The sequence below is a fragment of the Tenrec ecaudatus genome, chromosome 12 (genome assembly GCF_050624435.1).
Source record: "Tenrec ecaudatus isolate mTenEca1 chromosome 12, mTenEca1.hap1, whole genome shotgun sequence".
NCBI lineage: Eukaryota > Metazoa > Chordata > Mammalia > Afrosoricida > Tenrecidae > Tenrec > Tenrec ecaudatus.
Genome location: NC_134541.1, coordinates 70,386,860 through 70,412,346, shown reverse-complemented (window position 1 = coordinate 70,412,346; position 25,487 = coordinate 70,386,860). Strand labels below are relative to the sequence as shown.

General features: G+C 44.0%; 1 protein-coding gene across 1 annotated transcript in view; it reads left to right on the top strand.

Moving 5' to 3' along the window:
* The first annotated feature begins 2,239 nt into the window (after positions 1 to 2,239).
* ROBO3 (roundabout guidance receptor 3) overlaps positions 2,240 to 25,487 on the top strand; it is a 30,792-nt gene continuing 7,544 nt past the window's right edge. The window contains exons 1-13 of the mRNA XM_075527903.1: positions 2,240 to 2,399; positions 6,296 to 6,622; positions 7,011 to 7,168; positions 7,727 to 7,847; positions 7,936 to 8,074; positions 8,356 to 8,483; positions 8,738 to 8,862; positions 22,158 to 22,329; positions 23,391 to 23,596; positions 23,832 to 23,913; positions 24,198 to 24,363; positions 24,563 to 24,729; positions 25,198 to 25,319. Coding sequence (XP_075384018.1) covers positions 2,240 to 2,399; positions 6,296 to 6,622; positions 7,011 to 7,168; positions 7,727 to 7,847; positions 7,936 to 8,074; positions 8,356 to 8,483; positions 8,738 to 8,862; positions 22,158 to 22,329; positions 23,391 to 23,596; positions 23,832 to 23,913; positions 24,198 to 24,363; positions 24,563 to 24,729; positions 25,198 to 25,319 — 2,073 coding nt within the window. The remainder of the gene's footprint in view (positions 2,400 to 6,295; positions 6,623 to 7,010; positions 7,169 to 7,726; positions 7,848 to 7,935; positions 8,075 to 8,355; positions 8,484 to 8,737; positions 8,863 to 22,157; positions 22,330 to 23,390; positions 23,597 to 23,831; positions 23,914 to 24,197; positions 24,364 to 24,562; positions 24,730 to 25,197; positions 25,320 to 25,487) is intronic.

Genomic DNA, 25,487 nt, shown 5'->3' with positions numbered 1-25,487 from the left:
AGGGAATATATGCCCCCTATTTTTTTTTTTAACCTGAGTGCAAGCTGGCTCTGGGGTAAGGGACAGGATGTAAAATCCTAATTCTAGTATCTTGTACTTTAAAAAGAATGCACTGTTAGCCTCTCTCCTACACACTTGTTCGTTGCCTCGGGATTTTTTCCACTTTAAGGTTCGTGTAGGGGTCAGAAGGAGCCCTCGTGGCACATTGGATTAGGCATTGGGCTGCTAGCTGAAAGGGTGGCTGTTCTAACCCAGCAGCTGACCTGCGGAATAAAGAGGAGATAGCCTGATTCCATAAAGATTTACAGCCCAGGAAACCCTGTGAAGAAGTTGTATTCTGTTCTATTGTGTCCCTATGAGTCAGAGTCCACCTGAAAACAGCTTGTAAATGGGCGCCAGACCCAGGACTGCACAGGCACCCAAGTGCTGAAAGAACAGCTCCCAGTGCCCCCCTGCCTTCTACCTCTCACTTTGTGCTTCTGGTCTTTCCAATCCCTGCCCAGAATGAGGTTAAGGGATTGATTGACACTGAAAAACCTCAGAGTTCCTGGCTCTAAGGTCAGGTGGGGAGTTAAGGGAGGAGTCTTGGGACTCCGTGATGAAGTCCCTAGTTGCCTTGAGCAACTCTTTGCGTGAAATAACACAGTTCTTTGTTTATTCTCGGCTCTTATTTATTCTAGGTCAACACGACTTTGTAGCAGGCTCTTTAGCCTGATATGAAGTACACATTTTCTAGCGCTCTGGCAACGCCATGCAATCTCCAGCCAACATGTTTATCCGGTAAGATCCTTCAGTAGAAAACCAAAATAAAAGTCACTGCCATCAATTCTAACCCCTAGGGACCCCACACTAGTTTGCCGAGACTGTACATTTTTACAGTCTCCTCTTTCTCCCGCGGAGGGGCTGGGGTTTGAGACATCCAGTGGGTGGTTAGCAATTCAACTCTCACCCAAGAGAGCCACCCAAACTGTCACTGCTATCAAGTCCTTTTCGACTCACAGGGACTCAAAAGGAGGGGTAGAACTGACACCACCACCACCACCACCACCACCCCACTCCTCGTGGGTTTCTGAGAGCAAATCTTTACGGAGTGGAAAGCCTCATTATTCTCCCTCAGAGTAACTGGTGAGTTCGAACAGTTGACCGTGAGGTAAGCAGCCCAGTATGGAACCAGTGTGACCACCAGGGCACCTTTTAAGTAAGAAGAGCCCCAGAGACTCAAGAATAAGGCCTGGGCTGAAGTTAGTGAGCTTGCTTTTCTTCTTTCTGGTTGAAGAACAGATGTGCAGGCGTTCTGCAGTGCTCTTGTCCCTTCTCTTGCAGTTGTTTTACGGAGACATTAGCACTCTCTTTGGTCCAACCCCCACCCCCACACCGGTTTCCCTTCAGTCTTCTTTGAAAAACGTGAAAACAATCTCTAAACATGTCAGGAGAGAGTAGGGCAAAAGGTAGGAAAATTAATGTGTTGCCTTGATTTCCCTAGGTTTCTCTCTTCCAGATTTGGTGGCCCTTCAGAATCTTCTGCAGGCCAAGCTTTAGGGCAGAACTCCTAGGTTTGGACACACTCTCCCACCTCCTGGACTCCGGGCTGCAGACTCCAACAAAAAGGGTCAGCCCCTCTGTGGCATCAGGTTTGACCCAAGCCCAGCTCTGGTTCCAGACCCCGCTGCCTCTTGAGAGTGAATGGAAACTGGGCACCTAGCTCCCCTCTAAAGCTACAGGCGCATGCTTGTCCTTCCGTCAGTTTTTCTAAAGAGGGAAAGGAGAATAGAGGTTCCTGTACTAAAGTCGGGTAAAAGGGCAGAGTCTGGCAGAGCCTCATTAATCCGTCATCTTCAGTGCTTTGAGGAGGAAAATCCTCCTGCCAATTCTGAAAGGGCTGCTGGGCGCCAGACCCGACCTCAACTCGCGCTAGGAGGCTCTGGTCTCAGGCAGTTAGGACGAAGGGAGGAGGGCGGAGCGAGGCGGATTAATTCCTTAATTATGCCGCGTGCGGTGTGGCACCTGGTTTCAGCCATCCCAGCTCCCCGAGGACTGGCGGGGCTGAGAGTGGGGAGGAGAAACCAAAGGAGACGCAGGGAAAGAGAAGCCCCGACCGTCCCGAGTGAGCCCGCAGGCCCGCGGTACCGTGGCTGCAGCAGCGCGCAGAGGTGGAGGGCCAGCAGGACCCAGGCCCATGGGGCTCGCACCCAGGACCTGGGCCCATAGTCCCAGGGCCCAACCCCAGCCCGCTCGCGCCATGCTTCGCTACCTGATCAAAACGTTGCTGCAAATGAACTTCTTCGCCGATTCCTTGGCTGGGGGCATCTCTAACTCCAGCGAACTACTCTTGAGCTTCAATTCCTCGCTGGCAGCGCTCAACCACAGCCTGCTGCTCCCAGAGGAACCCGCTGTCAATGGTGAGACCAGAACTGCTTGGGGACATTGGGTAGAGGTGGGGTGGGATGGGAAGGAGGAAGGCTGGAGGGAGAAGAGGAAGCTTGCCTGCTCTGATGTCAGGGACTGAACAGCCACTTCCCTGCTCCCAGGGGTCTCACTGGCTGCCCTTGAGTGGACCGTGAGTCCTAGTAGGCATAGCCAAAGACTAGTTTGGGGCTACTGCAGATTTGGAGGGCTCAGGATAAGACGGCCTCTCAGGACAACATGTACATCCCCCCCCCCCCAGCTGTCCCCACGTCTACCGCAGGTGAGGGGAGACAGAGTTAGTAACCTTCAACCAGCAGGAGGTCTGTGGGGCCTGAGCATCCACAAGGCGGGCACAGGAAGTTCACAGTTGCCTGTGGCCATAGACCCTGGCAGTGACCCCCTGAAGCTTTCCAAGAACTCCTTTGGGACAAGATGAGGAAGTCAAATGTTGGATGTAAGTGCTAGGGAGCAAGGCGGGCAGAAATCAGGGAAACTTAGTTTTCCATGGTACCTCCTCTCCCTGCCGGCCCACTTCGCCAGGGCTGTGGTGGGAGGACAGTGCAGGCAGCGAGGTCATTACCTCCAATTAGGGTGATTAATATGACTGAGACAGCAGCGCTCCCAGAGCCCAGCAGGGAAGCTTAGGGGGCAGTGTGCTGGGAGTCTGGGAAAAGGTCTGATCACACCACCTATTGGCTGCGCGGAGAACCTTGCTCTCTGGGCCGCCTTTCCAGCTGGTTCCCATAGGTGACTCTCACTCCATCCCTCTGCCCTCCACGTGGACTCAAAGGTGGCAAGAACAGACCCTTGTGGAGTGCGCGTGCGTTTGTTTGGGGGCGGTACTCCAGATTCTAGCGGGAAGAGGAGCCCCAGGGCCTTATTAGCATGTCATTACCTATTCATTAGGCTGATGTCAAAGTATCTCCTGAGACAGGGAAAGACTGGGAAGAAATTCCAGCTGTTGTCTGCAGGAATTAGGGAGGGCTGATCACAAGGGTGTGCACTGCGCTAAGGGAGTGGGGAGAAGGTGGGAAAGGAGCGGGGGTTCTCCAAGCTGGAGACCTTCTTCAGCCATAGCCGCACTAGCTGACACCTCAGACAATCATACTTCGCTAGCTCCTTTTCGAACTGTCTTCATGACACGTTGCTTCATTTAAGCTTGAAAACTTATAGGTATATATTTATATATATATGGAAGGTATTGCTAGTTACACTTTTGCACCTGAGGAAGCAGAATGACTGACTGAAACCTGATTGTCATAAAACCAGCACAAATTAAAAACAAACAAACACCAGCAAACTCCTTACAGGTGAGGGTTGTGTGAGAAAGGTGGTGGTGGAGGAGGAGGAGGATGTGGAGGTGGTGGAGAAGTACTGAGACCTAGCAAAATCTGATTCAGGTAGAGCGTGTAGTAACCTGGCTAAGATAAATTGTGCTGGGGAGGAAGAGCCCTTACATAATGGTAGAGTAGTTCAAATTAATGATTGTTACCCTCTGTACCAAGGTGCTTTGGCCCTGGAGTGGATTACATGTTGGTTACTAGCTGCAAGGTGAGCTGTTCAAAACCACCAGCACTCAACGGGTGAAAGATAAGGCTTTTTACTTCCATAAAAATGTACAGTCTGGAAAACTCATAGAGGCGATTTTGTTCTGTCCCACATCTGTCTGTATTGTCACTATGAGTCAGAATCCACACCTTAGCAGTGAAAGACACCCTGTGTACCGGTGGTTCTCTGACACATGGAGTTGCTGTGCTTGGAAGTCCACACTGTGGTAATTGCTGCTTTAAAAAAAAAATCTTTACCTAGAACTCTCATTTGACAGTCCTAGTAATTCCCTTATATCACAGGTAGAGAAACAGTAGAGGAGGTAAATAATTTGCTCTGATTCTTTCAGCTTGCTCACTGCCATCAAGTTGTGACTCTATGGAACAGGGTAAACCTGCCCTTGCAGTTTCTAAGACTATAACTCTTTAAGGGAGTAGAAAGCTCCACTTCCTCTGGTGGAGAGGATGGTGGTTTCAAACTATTGACCTTACCTACTGTGAGCAACCCAACACTCATAGTTGAGTTACACCAATGCCTAAGCTCTTAACTAATCCTCTGTCATTCACCATGGAGAATCAGTCCCTATCAACCAGTGGGTCCTGACCCCTTTGGGGGCTGAATGACCCTTTCACAGGGGTTGCCTGATTCATAACATTAGCAAAATGACAGTGATGAAGTAGCAAGGAAAATAATTTTATGGTTGAGGGTTCACCGCAACATGAAGAACTGTATTAAGGGGTCGCTGCATTAGAAAGGTTGAGCACTGCTGGTCTAAGTTGTAACTGAGATATAATGGATGAAAAGATAGGGCTGAGGAGTAGAGATTTCAATTATAAAGGAGTGGATCAACATTATTACTTCCTTTACCAAGTGAAGGAAAGTCCATCAACCTGATCTCAAACAGTCACTAAGGGAGAGCTGCACTCACTGCTGTCCAGCCAGTGCTGACTCACAGAGCCCCCATGAGGGCTTCCCAGAAGGACTGTTTAGGGAGTAGAAAGCCCTGCCTTTCTCCCTCACGGAGCTGCTAGTGTTTCCCACGGGAACTGTGAACCATGTGGCTCATAGCCCAGCATGCCATTATTGCACCACCATGGTTCCTTCCACTGCCTACAGTACCCCAAACAGCGCTGGCACTCAGCAACCCATTTAGGCCAGCCTCCATCAGAATGCTGAAGTGGAGAGGCGGGAAATGAAGGTAATCCTATACCTGAGCATTTTGAAGCAGAGTAGGAGGGAGGGGGAGGAGTCCTGAAAAGTGAAGGGTCCCCTTTACTTATATGCAAGGCAGCAGCGCCGCCTACGGGCAGGTAAGTCCATGTCTGATGCTCTGACTGGGAGCTGGGGATGTTGGAGCATTATAGGTCCAGGCCTCCTTATTTTTAAACTGGGACAAAAGACAAAGTGAGCAGGAGTCTGTAGTTCAAGTATGGATGAGAGACAAACTATGTGGAAAACTGATCTAAGCGATCTCTCTTTTTTCCAGTACTATGTAACCTTTCTTGGGTCATCAAGTTCTCTCTGTAAGATACTGTCTGTACATACTCTGTATGTGTCTCTTAGGGGTGGGGGTTGGGGGGGGGAAGCAGAAGGGAACATTACAACAGCCCCACTATTTGCATCAAGTTTCTTGGTATTAAATTTTTTTTTCTTGGTATTCACAAAACCACCTTTCCAGTACCGTTCCCTAATACCCTAAGCCCCTTCATTTCAGAACAACCTAGTGTTTTCAGGTGTCACTGCCTGAGTGAACATCTAAGGCCTTCTCATCCATAACCTCCTGTGCTCCTTAGGGGGGTCCACACCCATATTTTCCATTTTGCTTGCCTCTGAACAGGGCGCTTGCAAAGAGCTTAGTGTTGGATGGAGCTCACCACTGATAGTTGTTTCCTGTGTAGTACAGAGCTTGAACGAACGAGTAGGAGCTGACAACCAGAGGCTCACAGGTCACACTGAAAGAGGACAGTTTTATTTCTCAAGCAGAGGCGCAGCTGGTTCACCCTCCAAGCTGTGTTCTACTCCCTCTCCATTTAAGCTTGACCAGAGAGATGGCGAGGGAACTGCCAGAAAGCCACTGGAAGACTTCGTGTCCTGATTCCTCTACTGATCTGCCTACCAGTAGACATCTTCCTTCCAACCTAAGAATGTGGTGTGCCCACTACTAAAGGCCTGCTGGAGCCCCCACACAGAGAATGTTGGCAAAAGTGGGCATGTGGGAGTGAGCTCTAGCAGCTGAAGCACAGGCGCTAGGAGCAGAAGATTCTTTCTTTCTGACACCTTGATCCCTCCCCCAGTCTCCCAGTGTGAACATTCTGTACCCTCCCCACCCTGGTCTTTCCAGAGTCTAAGGTCGGGATAGAAGACGCCATGCCCCGCATCGTGGAGCAGCCACCAGATCTGCTGGTCTCCCGAGGCGAACCAGCCACACTGCGCTGTCGCGCGGAGGGCCGACCCCGGCCCAACATCGAATGGTACAAGAATGGGGCACGCGTGGCTACTGCGCACGACGACCCACGCGCACACCGCTTACTCCTGCCCAGTGGCGCGCTCTTCTTCCCCCGAATCGTGCATGGGCGCCGCGCTCGGTTGGACGAAGGTGTTTATACTTGTGTGGCCCGTAACTACCTAGGAGCAGCGGCTAGCAGAAACGCCTCCCTGGAAGTGGCAGGTGCGTATCCCAGAGTCTGATGTTGCTGCAGAACTTGGGGAAGGATAGTTAGTACCCACGCTATCATCAGAAGAGGACGTCTTTGGACAGTTCTGATAGGTAGGAATCGACCCGCATCCAAGACCGTCTCCTCATCCAGTTATAGCACCCCTGCTATCCCTAGGTTCGTCTCGACAACAAAGAACCCCAAGCAACAGAGTAAATCTGCTCCATAGGCTTTTCTTGGTTGTAATCTTTAAGAAAGCAGACTGCTAGGTCTTTGTCCTATGGAGTAGCTAGGTGGGTTTAAACCACAAACCTTTGCCAGGCAGTCCAGTCCTTAACCGTTTATTCTCATAGAGCATACACCATTTTCATCCCCTAACCTATTCTCTCTCCCTCTCCCCAGTCCTCCGTGATGATTTCCGGCAGGCTCCTGGGAACTTGGTGGTGGCGATGGGGGAGCCAGCTGTAATAGAATGTGTCCCTCCCCGCGGCCACCCTGAGCCATTTGTGTCCTGGAAGAAGAACAATGCAAGGATCAAGGAGGAGGAGGGCAGGATCTCGGTGAGGTCAAGTAGATTCTGGCTTACAGTGACCCTATAGGACAGATCCCATAGGGTTTAGCAGGCTCAATCCCAAACCAAACTTGCTGCGGTCAAGTCAACTGTCACTCATAGTGACCTTATAGCACTGAGTACAGCTAACTAACCGCTCCTTTGGGTTTCTGAGGCTCTCAATCTTTATGGAAACAAAAAGCCACATCTTTTTCCCACACAGCAGATAGTGGGTTCAAACTGCTGGCCTTGTGGTTAGCAGCCAAATAGGCCATCAAGGCTCTTTTTGAAGATTAGGGGAGGCAAAATGTACCAAGGCCTGAATCTAAGGATCTTGGAGTGGCTGGGAGTAATAATTATGAGTCAGATATTGAGTGAGGGATGAGAGGTAGGATAGCATCAAGGTAAGATAATATCCCAATGATTGGTAGAGGCAGTTTGTGCTGTGGGAAAAACAGTCCCATATTTCTTAAAGCAGATTTCTTATCTGATAAGTTGATCAACTTGACACCGCCTCTTCTTTAGTTTGCTGTGAGTTTCAAATAATGTTTTCATGATTACTGTGCAGATCCGTGGAGGGAAGCTGATGATGTCACATACACTCAAGAGTGATGCAGGGATGTATGTTTGTGTGGCCTCCAACATGGCAGGAGAACGGGAGAGTGGGGCAGCTGAACTTGTGGTACTGGGTAGGCATGGGGAGTTTTCAGAGTTGTGGGAGTGGGTAGCCTCTGAAGTACCTACTTGGACCCCTGACTGTTCATTCACACTCCATAGAGCGGCCGTCATTCCTGCGTAGACCAGTGAATCAGGTGGTCCTGGCTGATGCCCCTGTGGATTTCCCATGTGAAGTGCAAGGTGATCCCCCTCCTCATCTGCGCTGGCGCAAAGAGGATGGGGAACTGCCCCCAGGCAGGTGAGAACCCCCCTCCTGCCTCTAGGAGAGTCAATCAGCTCAAGAACCTAGCCTGCCCTAGAAATTGGAACACAGACAACCTCTCACTTGAGGATGCCTAGAAACTCTGCTCCCTGTCCTAACTAGTCCCCATTTCTCGCCATTTATGTGCCTATGGATAGCATTTTCTGTCTGCTGAGTCCCGCTTTTTCTAAGTGCTTGAAAGCAGGGGTCTATCCCAAGGGAAGGAGAAGGATTCTATAGTTGTGGCCAACTCAGTCTGGGGGTGGGGAGTCGAGCAGGTATGAGATCCGGAGTGACCACAGCCTTTGGATTGGGCGAGTGAGTGCTGAAGACGAGGGGACTTACACCTGTGTGGCTGAGAACAGCGTGGGCCGTGCAGAAGCATCTGGCTCCCTCAGTGTTCATGGTGAGAGCCCCCATCAGGGACGGTCTGCAGCAGGGTGGATAGGAGGAAATGGGGAGGGTGAGTAGACAGGGAGGAAAATTGTGGGTGGGGGCCAAGTGGGGCATAGAGGGGGTCACCAAGTCTTCTAGAGGAGGAAGAAAGCCAAACAGGCAAGAGATGGTTGTCTACTTCTACTTAGCCATGCTTATACTTATCTCTTTTTTTTCTTCAATTTCCCTGACTCTTTATTCCTTTATTTCCCCTCTCCTGCCCAGTTCCCCCGCAGCTGGTGACCCAGCCCCAGGACCAGATAGCAGCCCCTGGAGAGAGTGTGGCTTTCCAATGTGAGACCAAAGGAAACCCCCCACCTGCCATCTTCTGGCAGAAAGAGGGGAGTCAAGTAGGTAGTCATCTATGAGACCCTTCTCACTATTTTTTTCCCTTTCTGGATCTTAGCCTTCCTGATTTTTTAAATAAGTGTTCTCGTGCAATATTTTTCCTAACTTTATTCAACATAATGCCCTCCAAACTCATCCATGTTGTGATGTGCTTCACAGTTTCATCATTCTTTAACATTGCTTAGTATGCCATTGTATGCATGTGTCAAAGGTTATTTATCCATTCTTTTACTGATGGGCATTTAGGTTATTTCTGTCTTCTCGCTATTGTGAATAGTGCTGTAATCAACATAAATCTGCACATGCTGTTTGTGCTGTATTCCTTAGTCTTGTGGGGTATATACCAAGTAGCAAGATCGTTTGGTCATATGGTGTTCCTAGTGCCAATTATTTGAGGAAGTGCTGTATCGCTTTCCATAGTGGATGTACAGTTTTACAGTCCCACCGCAGTGGAAGGGTGTTCCAGTCTCTCCACACCTACTCCGCCCTTTGTTGTTTTCTTCTTTTTTTGATCTTTAATTACTTGGATGAAGTGATATCTCACTAGTATTTTGATAGCTGGTGATTTCTTCATATGTTTGTTGGCAACCTGAATGTTAAGTATCTCTTCATAGCCTTTGCCCATTTTTAATTGGGTTGTCTTTTTCTCATTGAAGTTTTCTATAGATTTTAGAAATTAATCCTTTGTCCAATATGTCATTGCCATTTTCCTTCCCCCCCACCTACCCAAGACTGTGGGTTTTATTTGTACTCTTTTGGTAACATTTTTTGTTGCACCTAAGTGCCTTATTTTTAGGGAGTCCCAGTCATTTATTTTGCCTTCTAGTATTTATGTATTTTTATTTACCATATACACTTTTTACCATTTACACATATGCAGAGTTTTCCAGTACATTTTTAATGCAATTTGTATGGTCAAATTAGGTGCTTCAGCTGATATTCTGGTTAGCTTATACTTGAGTATATATGGTACGTCTAATATACTGTGATTATGTCATATATTAAAGCTCCTAAGTTTATCTCTATTTTTTTTACTGATGATCTGTGTAGTTTTTAAGTTTACATTTAGGTTTCTAATCTCTTCAGTTTGTTTTTATATATAGAGTGAAATATGGGTCCTGGTTCGCTCTTCTGCAAATGGAAATCCAATTTTCCAGTACTGCTTGCTAACCAAAAAATGTCTTCCCCATATAATGAGTTCGGGCTTAAAAATTTTTTTTAATAGTTGTCTGTAGGTAGATGGGTCTATTTCTGGATTACCTATTCTGTTAGTTCAGGTTATTTTGACTATGATGGCTGTGAGGTAGGTTTTGAGGTCGTAAAGTGAGAGGCCTCCCACTGTGTGCTTTTTTAGTAGTGCTTAGTTTATCCTTAGTTTTCCTTTTCATATTAAGTTGCTAATTAGTCTTTCCATCTCTTTAAAGAATGATGCTGAGATCTGCATCAGCATTGCATTACATTTATGGATTACTTTGGAAGTACTGTCATTTTCACAATGATAAGTCTTCCTATCCATGAACATGGTATACTCTTTCATTTATAAAGTTCTTTTTTCGCTTCTTATAGTAATACTTTGCAGTTTTCTCTCTACCTATCTTTTGGTTACCTTTATTCATAAGTATTTAACCTTTTGGGTGGTAAATGGTATTGTTTTCTCCATTTCCTTATTAGAGCTCTTTTACTTAGTATATAGAAAGTAAGTTGATTTTTGTATGTTAACCTTGTACTGTACCATGTTGCTTTAAATCAGTTCCAGTAATTTTCTTTTTGAGTCTTTGGGGTTTCCTACATATAAAATCAAAACATCTGTGGCTAGAGAGAGTTTTATTTATTCTTTGCCTATTTGGCTGCTTTTGATTTCTTTTTATTGCCTAATGAATCTGGCTAAATCTTCTAGTACGATGTCTTTGTATGGTTCCTGTTTACAAGGAGAATGCTTTCAGTTTCTCGCCATTGAGTGAGATGCTCTCTGTTGGTTTTGTGTAAATGCCATTCATAATGTTGAGGAATTTCTTTCCTATTCCTATTTTTATTTTCTTTTTATATATTATTTTTACTTTCTTTTTATCAGCTATGGGTATTGGATTTGGTCAAATGCTTTTTTGCATCGATTGTTTTGAGCATGTTGTTGTTTTTTTCCATTCAAAATATTTATGTGGTATGTTACATTAGTTGATTTTCTAATTTTGAAGCATCTTTGCATATCTGGGAAGAATCCTAATGAGTCATTATGCATATATATTTTTATATATAATATATATTATTGTTGGACTCTATTGACAAGGCTTCTTTTGAGGACTTTTGTATGTATGTTTATGAGTGATGCTTATAATTTTCTACTCTTGTATTATCTACCTGGTATTCATATACTTGCTTCATAAAATGCCTGTGGAGTTTGCTATTCTTTTGTATAGTCTGGAAGAGTTGGTGTCAGCTTATTTTTGAGTGTTTGGTAGAATTGCCTTGTGAAACTCTGGAATTGAACGTGTGTGTGTGTGTGTGTGTGTAGATTTTTAATGACCTGATCAGTTTATTCTTTTGTTGTGTATCTGTTAAATTTTTCTAAATCTCTCTGTGTTAGTTTAAGTAGACAATATATGTCTAAAAATTTGTCTATTTTTTCCTATTGTTGTTAAGTGTTCCAGTCAGTTCCAACCCAAAGTGATCCCGTGTACAATAGAACAAAACATTCTTATGCTTGAGCCTATTGTTGTAGCTACTGTGTCAATTCATATCATTGAGGAGCTTCGTTTTCACAGTCCCTTTGCATTACGTAGCATGATGTCCTTCTCCAGGGACTAGATTGATCTCTTGACAACATGTCCAAAGTATGTAAGATGAAGTCTCATCGTCCTTACCTCTAAGACAGGTTTGTTTGTCCTTCTAGAAGTTCATAGTACTTCAATATCTTCTTCAGCACCACAATTCAAATGTACCGATTCTTCTTTAGTGTTCTTTATTCAATGCATATGAAGCCATTGAAAATATCATGGTTTGTGTCATGTTCACTTTAGTACTCAAAATAACACCTTTGCTTTTTTTAATCCTTGACAACTTCAACCTTTTCTCCATTTATCATGAAGTTACCAATGATCCATTTATGAGGATTTTGGTTTTCCTTGCATTGAGTTGTAATCCATACTGAAGACTGTAGTCCTAAATCTCAACAGAAATTGCTTCAAACCTTCCTCACTTTCAGCAAGCAAGATTTTGTCATTTGCATTCCACAGGTTGTTAAAAAGCTTTCCTCTGATGCTGATGCCCAATTCTTCTTCATATAATCCAGTTTCTCTGATAAGTTGTTCAGCATACAGATTGAATAAGTAATATGAAAGGTTGCAACCCCGATGCACACCTTTTCTGATTTTAAACAATGCAGTATTCCTTTGGTCCATGTTCAAGTTCCTCAAGAACACAATGCAGTGTTTTGGAATTCCCATTCTTCTCATGGGTATTCATAGTTTGTTTTGATTTACATAGTCAAATGCTTTTGCATAGTTGATGAAACACAAGCAAACATATTTCTAATATTCTCGGCTTTCAGCCAAGATTCATATGTCATGAACAATCATAGATCTTATTCCATGTTCTCTTCTGAATCCAGTCTGAATTTCTGGCAGCTCTCCGTCAAGATACTGCTGCAGCTGTTGTTATGTGATCTTCAGCAAAATTTTATTTCCAAGTGACATCATTGAAATTGTGCTATAATTAGAAAATTCTGTTGTGTCACCTTTTTTTGGAGTGGATACAAACATGAATTTCTTCCAGTCAAGTAGCTATTTTCCAAATTCCCTGGTATAGATGAGTAAGTGCTTTCAGTGCTACATCAGCTTATTGGAACATTTCAATTGGCAGTTCATCCAATCATGGTGTCTTGTTTTTGGCTAATGCTTTCAGTGCAACTTGAACATCTTCCTTCAGCACCATTGGTTCTTGCTCATATGCCCCTTTCTGAACTGGTTGAATGTTGACTAGTTCCTTTTGGCACAGCGATTCTATGTCGTCTTTCCATCACCCTTTGATGCTTCCTGAATAATTCAATATTTTGCCTATAGAATATTTCTACTCGAGGCTTGAATTTTTATTGTAGTTTTTTCTGTTTAAGATATGCTGAGTGTGTTCTTATTTTTTTATTTTCTAAGTCTAGGTCATTGTATATTTAATTATGATATTTTACTTTGTCTTGTGGAGCTTCATTTTGAAATTTTCTTTTCAGCTCATTAACTTCATTATTTCTTCCATTTGCCTTATCTACTCTACAATTAACAAGTTTGAATCTCTTCTGACATCAATTTTGATCTTTTTTTTCTTTATTTTAAATGACCTTTTTTTTTCCATGAATGATTGATATTCTTGATGTTCTCCCACAGCTCACCAGGTCTTTTGACATTAGTCTACATTGCAGCACATCTACTCTTGAGACATTCTTGATCTTCTGGTGGTCCATTTCTTTTTGGTTTCCAAATTTGTTGGAGTACAGACCTTCATGATATCATATTACAGTAGAACCCCAGACCTTGAAACTAATCCATTCTTTTCCCCATACAAAAGAACCCCAACCTTGCCTTTTTATATAAAACATTACTCAGAAATTTAGAAGTTCAGAGTTAAATAATATAATTTAAATAAAAAACACAGCATTAAAACAGTTTTAAACAACTACAGTATGCCCATACCTTGAGATTGAAGAGGATATGGATCTGTGGACACAGATATGGAGAGAAGGTATGGAGAGAGAGTCATTGTTTGGAAGGGGATTTCCCTTCCATATAATCAACTCATATCTGCTTTTCAGGAGTTTTTTTCCCCCTTTCTTTGCCTTTTTTCACTAAGACTTGCCTCGCTTCCCCACCCCCACCCCCCAAAAAAGTCTGTCTTATGTGGTCTGCTGTTGGCATTTACTTAATTGTTTCCTAAAGGGGTTTACTAAATTACCATCAACAATATTGATAACACAATTAACCAGTGCCTTATCATGATGGTTCTTTTCAAAAAACTTTTTTAGGACCATGTTTTTTTAATCTAAAAACAGTACAATAAGCTACAAAAAAATAAGAAAATTATAGCACAACGCTTGGAACACAGCCGTAAAAAGTTTAAACAACACATACTAACAACGCCAACTAATGCCAAGTGACCAAAACACAAACTGCTTTTGTTTACAAAAATCATGTGGGTCGGGTCGGATTCCGATGCTTTGTTTAAACTCCGTTGCAAAATTTTCTTGACATTTTTATTATGTCAAGTACTGATGAGGTCAAGTGCCGGAGGGCTACTGTAGTATCCTTTTAATTTTAATTGGGTTGTTGTGATGTTGACTATTTCATTTATTATTTTAAACATTTACATCTCTCTTTTTTCTTTGTCAGTTTTGCCAGTGGTTTGATCAATTTTGTCAATCCATTCAAAGAACCAAATAATCTTGTTGATTCTCTCTATTGTTTTTCTGTTCTCTGATGAATTTATTTCTGCTTTATTCTTTAGTATTTCTTTCCTTCTCCCAGCTGATGCTTAATTTTTCTGTTTTCTAGATGTTGGGTTAAATTGTTGATTTTCCTTCTTTTGATTTTTTATTGTGTGCATTTAGTGACATAAGTAACTTCTGGGTATTATTTTAGCTGCATCCCAAAGGTTTGGGGTGTTTGTTTTTGTTTGTCTCAAGGAATTTTATTATTTAGTTCTGTATTTCTTCAATTATCTAGTAATGTTTACTCAGTGTGTTGTTGATGTCCACATATTTGATTTTTCCCTTAATCTTCCTATTGTTTTCCAGTTTTGTATCATTATGACTTGAGATGATTAGTAAAATTTTGGAATTTTAAAATTGATTAAGGCTTGCATTGTGGTCTAGCATATACTTTGGATAATGGTTCATGTGCAGGGGAAAGAATGTATATTGTGCTGTTGTTGGGTGAATATTCAATATGCATCTAATATGTCAAACTTATTGTGCTGTTTAGTTCTTCAGACCATTTGTTGAGTTTCTTTGTTGTAGTTCTATCCTTCCTAGAGAGTGACATATTGAAATACTCTACTATTAGTGTAATGTTGTTTATTTTTCAATTCTGTTAGTTTGAAGGATGCATTTTAAGTCTTTCACTAGGTCCATAAATATTTATTATGGTTATATTTTCTTGTTCAATTGTCCTTTGATTATCATGTGTTATCCTTCTTTGTCTCTCATAGTGAATTTTGTATTAAAGTCTATTTTATCAGAGGTTAATATTGTCACTCTTGGTTTTTTTTTTATTGACATTAGCTTGACATTGTTTCCCATCATTGAACTTTTTAAAAATCATTTTATTAGGGGCTCACACAACTCTTATCACAATCCATACATGCATCAATTGTGTAAAGCACATTTGTAAATTCGTTACCTTCATCATTCTCAAAATATTTCTTCTCTACTTAAGCCCTTGGCATGATGTTCTCATTTTTCCTATCCCTCCCCCCTCCCCCTCCTTCATGAACCCTTGATAATTTATACATTTTTTTTGTCATATCTTGCTCTCTCCCACGTCACCCTTCACCCACTTTTCTGTTGTCTGTCCCCCAGGGAGGAGGTCACATGTAGATCCCTGACATCAGTTCCCTCTTTCCAACCCACCTCCCTATACCCTCCCGGTATCACCACTCACACCACTGGTCCTGAGGGGATCATCTGTCCTGGATTCCCTGTGTTTCCAGTTCCCATCTGTACCAGTGTACATCCTTTAGTCTAGCCAGACTTGCAAGGTAGGATTTGGATCATGACAGTGGGAGGAGAGGTGGTGGGGAGGAAGCTTTAAGAACTAGAAGAAAGTTGTATTTTTCATCATTGCTACATTGCACCCTGACTGGCTCATCTCCTCCCCAAGACCCTTCTGTAAGGGGATGTCCAGTGGCCTACAAATGGGCTTTGGGTCTCCACTCTGCACTCCCACCTCCCTCAATCACTATGATAAAATTTTTTGTTCTGATGATACCTAATACCTGATCCCTTCAACACCTTATGATTGCACACGCTGGTGTGCTTTTTCCATGTGGGCTGTGTTGCTTCTGAGCTAGATGGCTACTTGTTTACCTTTAGCCTTTAAGACCCCAGACATTATATCTTTTAACAGCTGGGCACCATCAGCTTTCTTCACCATATTTGGTTGTTCATCCACTTTGTCTTCAGCAGTTTTGTCAGGAAGGTGACCATCATAGAATGCCAGTTTAAGAGAAGAAAGTATTCTTGCATTGAAGGAGTACTTGGGTGGAAGTCCAATGTCCTTCTGCTACCTTAATACTAAACCTATAAATACATGCACATAGATCTATTTCCCAATCCTCATATATAAATATATTTGCATGTGTACATGTCTTTAACTAGAACTCTATAAATTCCCTCTGCCTCCCAGCTCTTTCCTCTATTTCCTTTGACTTTCCTCCTGTCCCACTATCATGCTCAGTCCCCACCAGGGTTTCAGCAATTCCTCTTGATAACATTACCCTCAATCATGCCCCACCAGCCCTCCCACACCCTCTTCACCACCGATTTGGATCACTTGTTGTTCCCTTGTCCCTGGGTTTGTTAACACCACTACCTTTCCCCCCACCTCCTCCTCTCCTATGTCCCCCTGGAACTGTCAGTTCCCTTGTTTTCTCCTCCAGATTGTTCATCACGCCTATCTTATTTAGACAGACCTGCTGAGATAATAACATGCACAAAAACAAGACAGAGTAAAACCAAGCAACAATATACAGCACAACAACAACAACAACAAACCAATGACAAACAAAACACAATAAGAAAGAGAAGCTTGTAGTTAGTTCAAGGATTGTTTGTTGTCCTTTGGATTGTTTTCCAGTCTAGTCTGTTGGGGCACCACGCCCTGGCCCCAAAGCCTACCTTCAGCATTCCCTGGGGACCTCGCCGCTCCATTCCTTTGCTGTTCTGTTGCACCCCCTTAATGTTTTGCCTCGGTGTGGCGGGATCTGATTGGGTGCAATTCCCACACTGTGTTTCTGGCGTTGTCCCCTATACAGCTATGGGTCAGTGATGGGCGTCATGTCTCATAGCAGGGCTGACCATGTGGTCCTCTCTGTTGACTGGCTGCTCTAATTGGGAAGATTGTCCTCATGGCCTGGTGGGCCAGCATGTGCTCCACTCTCTCCTCTTCCCCCTTCATCTGCTCCAGTGTGCTCCGATCAGATATGTCCCTCTCCTGGCGCTGTAGATTCAGTACCATGCTTTGAAATAAAATCTTCTGAGGGGAGGGGCAGGTGTCCACTTAGTATTTGGGGTTGGGGCTGGCTCCTCAGACCTTTCTACTGGTTCCCTACTCCACGCCGGCATGTTGTATTCACATCTTGGAGCACTGGGTTGAAGTCTGGTCCCTCTTTCCCTGTGGAGATATAAACAATACCCTCCCCTTGCGTGGGTTAGTGACCTGTGCTCCCAGTACCCTTTTCTTTATTATTATTAGTTTTTCCTTTCCCCACCTCCTTTTTAGTTGTCTACCGTGTGTATCCCTGTATTTGGTCTGGTCCCTGCCATATTACCTGGTCCTCACCCCAGGAATGTTTGTGTACCATAGCTTTTTCCTGATGCCCGTTTTGCATTTATTTTTAAAAGCTTACATCAGCAGCCTTTGAATTCTGTCCATCTTTTTTTTTTAATTTGACATTAAATTTATTTCTGTCTATATACAGCAAACTCTCAAGTACTGGTCCTTATTCCCCCTCTTCTATTACTTCTTTTTTTATTTTTTTAAATATTTTTATTGGGGCTCATAAGGCTCTCATCACAATCTGTACATACATCAATTGAGCAAAGCACCCTTATACATTCGTTGCACTCATCATTCTCATAATTCACCTTCCACTTGGGTTGAATTCTGTCCATCTTTTAGTCAATGCTATCTTGAGGTCTGTTTTCTCTTTTTTTGCCCTCATGGTTAGGTTGTTCTATGTGGCAGTCTCTTATTTATGTTTGATGAGTGTTGTTCTTCTGCCCATACTGGGCTGGCAAGGATCTTTTGTAGGGCTGGGTTTCTTCTAACATAATCTTTGAGTTTTTCCTTGTCTGGGAAGACTCTTACTTCTCCATCTATCTTGATCTATAATTTGGCTTGGTAGCGTATTCTTAGGTTTGCATTGTTTCCTTCAATTTTTGGAATATGTTACTCTACTCTCTCCTCTTCTTCATAGTTTCTGCTGATAGGTCTGAGCGTATTCTTATTTGGGAACCTTTATATGTGTTTGCTTGTTTTTCCCTAGCTGCTCTCATGATTTTCTCCTTTTCCTCAAAGTTGGATAATTTAACTATTATGTGCCCTTAGTGACTTCTTCTTGGGATCAAGTCTACCTGGCATTCTTTCAGCCTCGTGAATGGTTGCCTGGTTTTCATTAATTAAGCTGGGGAAGTTTTCCTCCAAGAATTCTCTCACTATTGTTGCAGATGACTTCTTTGTTGTGTCTTCCTCCGGTAAGACAATAATTCTAATGTTATTCTGCTTCATAGCATCAGATAGAGCTCTTAAGTTTTCTTCAGCTTCTCTGATGATCTTATTAGATTTTTGTTCACATTTGTTAAAGTCTGCTTGGCTGTCCTCCAAGTCATTGATGCAGTTCTCTGCTTCCTCCAGTCAATTCTCGAGGTCTGTGTTTCTGCTACTGGTTTTGGTTATTTCCTCCCTAAACTCCTGTATTTCCCTTTGGTTTATGGCTTTTATCTCCTCTATCATTTCCTCCCTTTTCTGTATTGTTTCCCTCATATCCTCTATGACTACAAGTAGCATTCTGAAAATTTCTTTCTTTGGCAGCTCAATGTCTGCTTCTTCTATGCATGTCATTATGTTCAGAACATCTTCTGGCATTGCCTTTTGTTTCTCCCATTTTTTTGTTGAGGTCGTTGGGGCTGATGGCTGTTTGCGTTGCATTGTTTTAGAGGAGCCAGGTGCCATTTTCCAGGGAGTCGAAGAGCACTGGCTCTCTCTGGGAGACTTGTAGGAATACTTCTTCGAACGTACTACAGCTTATTTCACTATGGAATTAACCTACCCTTTTATCCTCCTGTGGCTTCTCTCTCAGGGGAGTGACCCAGAAGGCTGATGGGTTGCCTGCTTTGGTGTTACTGAAGTTGGGAGTGGTCTGGAGATTAGCATTAGTGTGTTAGAGACCAAGAAAGAGACAAAGAGGAGAAAAGTAAATTAAAATGCAAGCCTGCTGAACCTGTGGGGTGCTGTCGGGGGATATAGTGAAAAGATGGAAAAAACACAACAATGTAGCTGAATTGCAATCCCCATCAGTGGAGCTGCAAGGGTTTAGTCCCTGCTCCGAGGCGGCAGCAGCAATCCATGACTGTGTTAAGAAAAAGCCCCTGCGCAGCCCTCCAAGACTGAGAGGGTGGACAGAGAAGAGATGGAAACAAGAGCAGCAATGCAACCATCAGCCAGCAACCTCTCTATGTGCTCAGTAGTTCTTGGGAATTTGGGATGGTTCAGTCTTCCTTACTACAACTGCTTGTGTGGTTCAATAGACCTGCATGGTTGTGGAGTGGTTCAGCTCACAGCCAGCCAGTGGAGAAATCACTAGTTTTTTAGGTTAAGTGTATCGCACTTGCCCTGTATTTTTTCTCTTTTGGAGTACCACTCAATCCCCCACCCCCATCCATCGATCCTTTTTTCTTCACATTAAAAAATCATTTTATTGGGGACTCCTACAACTCCTCACCATCCATCCTGTCAAGCACATTTGCACATTTGTTGCCATCGTTTTCGAAATATTTTCTTTCTCGAGCCCTTGGCATCAGCGCTCATTTCCCCCCTCCCTCCCCCTGATAACTTATAAATGATTATTATTTTGTCCTGTCTTACACTCCGACGTCTCCTTTTGTGCACTTTTCTGCGGTCCGTCCCCCGGGAGGGGCTCCGACGCGGAGACCGGCAGAGGCGGCGGCCAGAGCCGCAGTCCTTTCTTTCTCTCTCTCTCTCTCTCTCTCTCTCTCTCTCTCTCTCTCTCTCTCTCTTTCTTTCTTTCTTTCCTCTTTAGTTATTCAGGGTTCCAGGTTTCCCCTTAATATTTGTTTTCTCACATCTTTGTTGTAGCAGAGGACTTATGTAGTGTATCTGACTAGGCTGCCAGTTTGCCAGAAGACCTCTATGGTGGGTCATGGTTTGCGCCTAGGCTGTCTGAGCCAGCTAAATGCTTGCCCAAGTATTTGGGTGGTGCTGGGCATCCTTATCTTTGTGGGCAATGACTCAGACTTGCAGGTTAGACCCAGTGAAATGCTGTCTACCTTGTTACTGGCTCACACAATTTACTACAGTCATTCTTTAATGTTGTATAATATTTCATTACATATGTTATAGTTTGTTTATCCATTCACCTATGTTTAGCACTTAGGTTCTTTCCATCTTGTTGCTATTGAAAATGCTTCTGTATCTATTTATGCACATATATCTATTTATGCCCCAATTCTTATTTTTCTGGAATATATACTAAGAAATGTGATTGCTGGATAATATATTGTATTTATATTTCCAACTTTTCAAAGAAATGCTCTGTTAGCCTGGGTAGATTAGAGAAACAAATCCAGGGAGACTCATATATGTTAGAAAGAGTTTTAAATAAAAGAGCTATTGTATATTGATAAAACATCCCAGCCCAGTCCAGATCAAGTCCATAAGTCTGATATTAGCCCATATGTCCGATATCAATCTATAAATTTCTCTTCAGATTCACACAACACATGCAATGATGGCGAATTCAGGAAGATCACAGGCCAGTGGGTTGAAAGGCTTGTGGATCCAGTGGCAGTAGAAACATCTCAATGTTGGCAGGGGTCTCCATGTGGCTCCTCCAGTTCCAGGGCTCTAGTGTAGCTCATGTGTATTGTCAACAGGAAGATGAAGCAGAGTCTGGATGACCCGCCTCCAGAGAGGAAGCCAGGAGTTCCCAGAATCCTCAGGAGAAGGCCATGCTCACGCAGAAGCCTTATTGTTTATGACCTGATTTGCAGGCTAGACTCCGCCCCTTTACAAGTTGACATTATCTAACTGCCACAAATGCTATATTATTTTCTACATTAGTTGCTCCATTTTATAGTCCCACCACCAATGTCTGAAGGTTCCAGTTTCTCTACACTCCATGCTGGCATTTGTTGTTTCCTTTTCTTTATTTATTTTGGATTTTTCTATTAATGTTATGGTGAGATGATATCTCATTGTTGTTTTGATTATATCTCTATAGTGACTAATGATTTTTTCATGTGTTTGGTGGCTGCCTGAATGCCTTCTTTGGTGGGGCACTTTCTAAATAATATTACATTTAGTCTTCTTTATTGGTTTTCTGTGAGGATCAAATAAATGATACACATAAAATATTTTGATGGCTGTAAACAACTACATTTTTTTGATGCAAGAACAAGTCCTATATGGTTCTTCCATAGATAATCTTTTATTTTGGCATGGCTATCTTAAGGATGTACAAAATTCAAATAACACTACCCTCTCAGTCTTTGATCCCTTGAGCCTAGGCTTTGAGGTGTAACATGTCACTATGCACAGATAAGATCTAGGGCTGTTCAGGGTTGGAAATGACTTGTTTCCAATGCTATTTAATAACTGACAGGGTATTCCACCAGGGGGAGTTCCACTTCTCATAGTAATCCTTCTCCAACTTAAGCAAATAATTCTCAGTGAATATTAACTGAAGTTATGTGTTACTCCTTTTAAGGGGAAGGGTTCAATTTTTATTAGTAGGAAACAGGATCGGTGTAATAAGAATGATCAAACCCCACCCACCTCACTAGGGAACCAAGCAAATCACTACTGCATTCTAAATCTACAGTCCCAATTTTCTAACAGCTTTAGCACCAGGGATGTCTGCATCTTAATTAGATTTTCACCCGAATATAAAATAGTAGTGGTGGTTCAAAATGAGAGTAAGTTTCTGTCATAGGAGTGACATGGTACACTTTAGTATTTATCACATGGCATACTAGAAGATTTTCCTATGATCACATCATTTAATCCTCCAGAAGTCAAATTATGAGCAATTGGAGCTCAGGAAGGTTAAATTGCTTGATCCCAGTTTTTCAACTAGTAGGGCAAAGAACTTGGAATTAGAAACCAGAACAATTCCCCTCATTTCTATGAGTAGAAATGGTTGGACTGGTTTGTCCAAGGTCACACAGCTAGCTGTGAACAGAGTGAATATACACTAGAACCTTAAGACTTTTCTAGATTCTGGGGTTGACCAGAATGGCAAGCTTCCTCTTCCCAGCTGCTTGTTCGTTTTTTAAAGTATTTCCTCATCTCTCTCTCTTCAGGTTCTGCTCTTCCCCAGCCAGTCGCTTCAGCCCACAGGGCGCTTCTTGGTCTCCCCAAAAGGCCAGCTCAGTATCACCGAAGTGCAGAGTGGGGATGCCGGCTACTATGTGTGCCAGGCTGTCAGTGTGGCTGGCAGTATTTTGGCCAAGGCCTTGTTGGAGATTAAAGAAGGTATGTGCCCATGGGATAGGGCTGTACTCACAGTCTAGAGCAGGGGTATAGAACCTTTTTCTGCCAAGCCATTTAGATATTTATACCATCATTCACAGGCCATACTGGTCAAATATTGAACGAATCCCCCCTTAATGTGATGGCAGGGGGCCCTGGTAGCGTAGTGGATTACATGTTGGGCTGATAACCACTAACTGCTCTGTGGGCGTAAGAGGAGGGGATTTCTACCCCCATTACAATATTGGAAACCCACAGGAGCAGTTCCAGCCTGACCTATAGGGTCACTATGAGTCAGAATTGAATTGATTGCAGCGAGTATGGAGAGTTGGAATGTAATGTCTGGAACCCCCTCTCTTTGGTGATGTGTGTGATGATAGCGGGTACTGATAATTTCATGGGCCTTATATGGCTCTGGGCTGGACGTTCCCCACGCCTACTCTAGACCACAGGCTCCCAAACTTATTTTGCCTACCACCCTGTTTTCAGGGAAGAAAGCAACAACAAAACTCAGCACCCTCTGGCAATTAAAAGCTTGTTTACTATGGCCCAGAATTCAGGATAAAGTGTGGGTATCTGCTTTTGCAGCACTGTTAACCTCAAGGTCAGCAGTTCAAACCTATCAATCGTGCTACAAGAGAAAGACAAGCTTTCTATTCCCATAAAGAGTTAAAGTTGTGGAAACCAACGTGGCAGTTCTACCCAGTTCTCTAGGGTTGCTATGAGTCAGAATTGATTCAATGGCAGTTTGTTTGTTTTTCTGATCATTCCAGTGGGGTAGAATCATCCACTTGGGACACACTGTAGAGGGTTAATAATAACTTAAAGAGACCTGTTTCTCCTGGATTTTATACTGCATATTTGCAAGGGGAAGTGTGTGCTCCTGGATCATGTGCTTGAAGCAGAAGCCACTACTAAATGGCTGGTCTCAGGCAGAGCCTAGAGGTGGCTATTGAAACCCTGATTTCTGAGGGATGAAGGCACAGAGAATGAGGGCCAAGGAACTAGTTACCTAGTTACCTGTACCTAGGATCCTTCCTGAGCTGACTAAGGTCTTTTCTCAGCTTCCTTGGATGGGCTGCCTCCCATCATCCTCCAGGGACCAGCCAATCAGACACTGGCATTAGGCTCCTCTGTGTGGCTGCCATGTAGAGTGACGGGGAATCCTGAACCCAATGTCCAATGGATGAAGGATGGGCAGTGGCTGCAAGGGGATGGCCTCCAGTTCAGCATAATGGACAATGGTACACTGTACATTGCCAACATGCAGGTAAGTCTCTCCCCTAGGTCCCAAGTGACTAAAAAGGCTATCTGGTCCATATTCCCAGCCCCAGTGAGCATCCACTGTAAACTCTCATCCCATTCCTACCCCTTGCCTTCATAGACTACCTCCCCCTTCTTCCGCCTTCTTTCAAGAAAAGATACTCATCCTAAACCTACCTCTACCCCTTGACTCCCCTTCTCCACTTCCAGTGCATTTGCCCATGCTCTATCCTCTTCTGCAGGAGATGGACATGGGTTTCTACAGCTGTGTGGCCAAGAATTCTATAGGCGAGGCCACATGGAATGGCTGGCTTAGTGTGCTGAGTGAGTTTTTCCTCTAGTCCCTTATTTTGCTAGCATTTCTCTCCAAATCTGCTTCAAAGGCTGTCGTTAGCTTCCAATTATTTCAGGATTTACTTTATTTCCTAAGTGCCATTCCATGGTGGTAGGGATGAGAGAGATAGCAGTTGTCCCCAGGGAGCAGCTGTCAGTGTTTGCACACCATGCCTTCCTTTCCACTGCTTCGTAGCTGTGGCAGGGAAGGAAGCAGGTAACACGGGGGAACCTTTTTTCAATTCTTCTACTAAAAGCTTATTTTCTCACTGCAGAAGATCGGGGAGTGTCATTAAACCCCCCTGTAGAACCTAGTATTTCTCCGGGGCCTCCCTCTCAGCCAGTAGTCACTGAAATCACCAAGAACAGCATCACCCTGACCTGGAAGCCTAATCCGCAGCCTGGGGCTGAGGTTACCTCTTATGTGATAGAGGCCTTCAGGTATGGAGAAAGCATGAGCACAAACCTGGGAAAGCTAAGGGGGGGACCATATGTCTTTGCTACTGTGGGAACAAGTTTACCAGTTCTCTCTCCCAGGATGATCAGTAGTAGGCATTCTTAAAGGATGCACGAAATGGAGTAGACGGGTTGTGGGGGGATTCCTGGGTCAGATAACTCTGCCATCTCTTTCCCACTGTAGCCAAGCAGCTGGAAACCGATGGAGGACAGTGGCGGATGGCGTGCAGCTGGAGACTTACACAGTCAGTGGTCTGCAGCCCAATACAATCTACCTGTTCCTGGTTCGAGCTGTGGGAGCCTGGGGCCTCAGTGAGCCCAGCCCTATCTCTAAGCCTGTCCGAACTCAGGGTGAGTGAGTGAATTCAGAGTCCTCACCCTGCTGCAAAAATAAGCAAGACAGTTGATAGATTTGTTTCTTGCTATGGGAGGTCTATCCTGATGGTATGTCCTGCAGTAAATGGCCACGCTTCCCTCTCATTGAGGGGCGGAGAGAGACAGATCCATTTTAGCTGGTTTCTCATTTCCGTGCCTTTTACAAATAGCTGATGTCGATGATTAAGAGAGACAAGATATGGAGGGGTCAACTTCATACTAGGGCTAAGGGGGCGAGGCCTGGAAAATGCATGCTTAGACTTGCACAAAGAACACTCAAGTTAGTTGGGCCCCAAGCTCACCCCTGCAAGCTACTCTTCTGACAAACTACTTCTGGACCCTGGTGTTCAAAGTAGTAGAGTCTGTGCAGAAGTCGGGTACAACACACTCGGTCCTATCCCTTTGTTCCCGTTGGCCCTGCTAAGTGGGCTCTTTGGTCAACAGAGAGCAGTTCCTTTGAGCCAGCAGAGGACCCGTGGAGAGGCCAGCGAGGACTCGCTGAAGTAGCTGTGCAAATGCAGGAGCCCGTAGTCCTTGGGCCCCGAACCCTGCAGGTGTCCTGGACTGTAAGTGTGGCAAGGGATGAAGCTGGGGGCAGGGTTCATGATCCCAGCTATCAGGGCCTTTGAGAATGGGTGTGAGAGAGTGGGAGGTGAATGGCTGGGGAAGGCCAGGTAAGTAGGAGAGGGTCTGGGCCTGTAGGACTTGTGTACCCCGACCTTCCTTCTGGTATG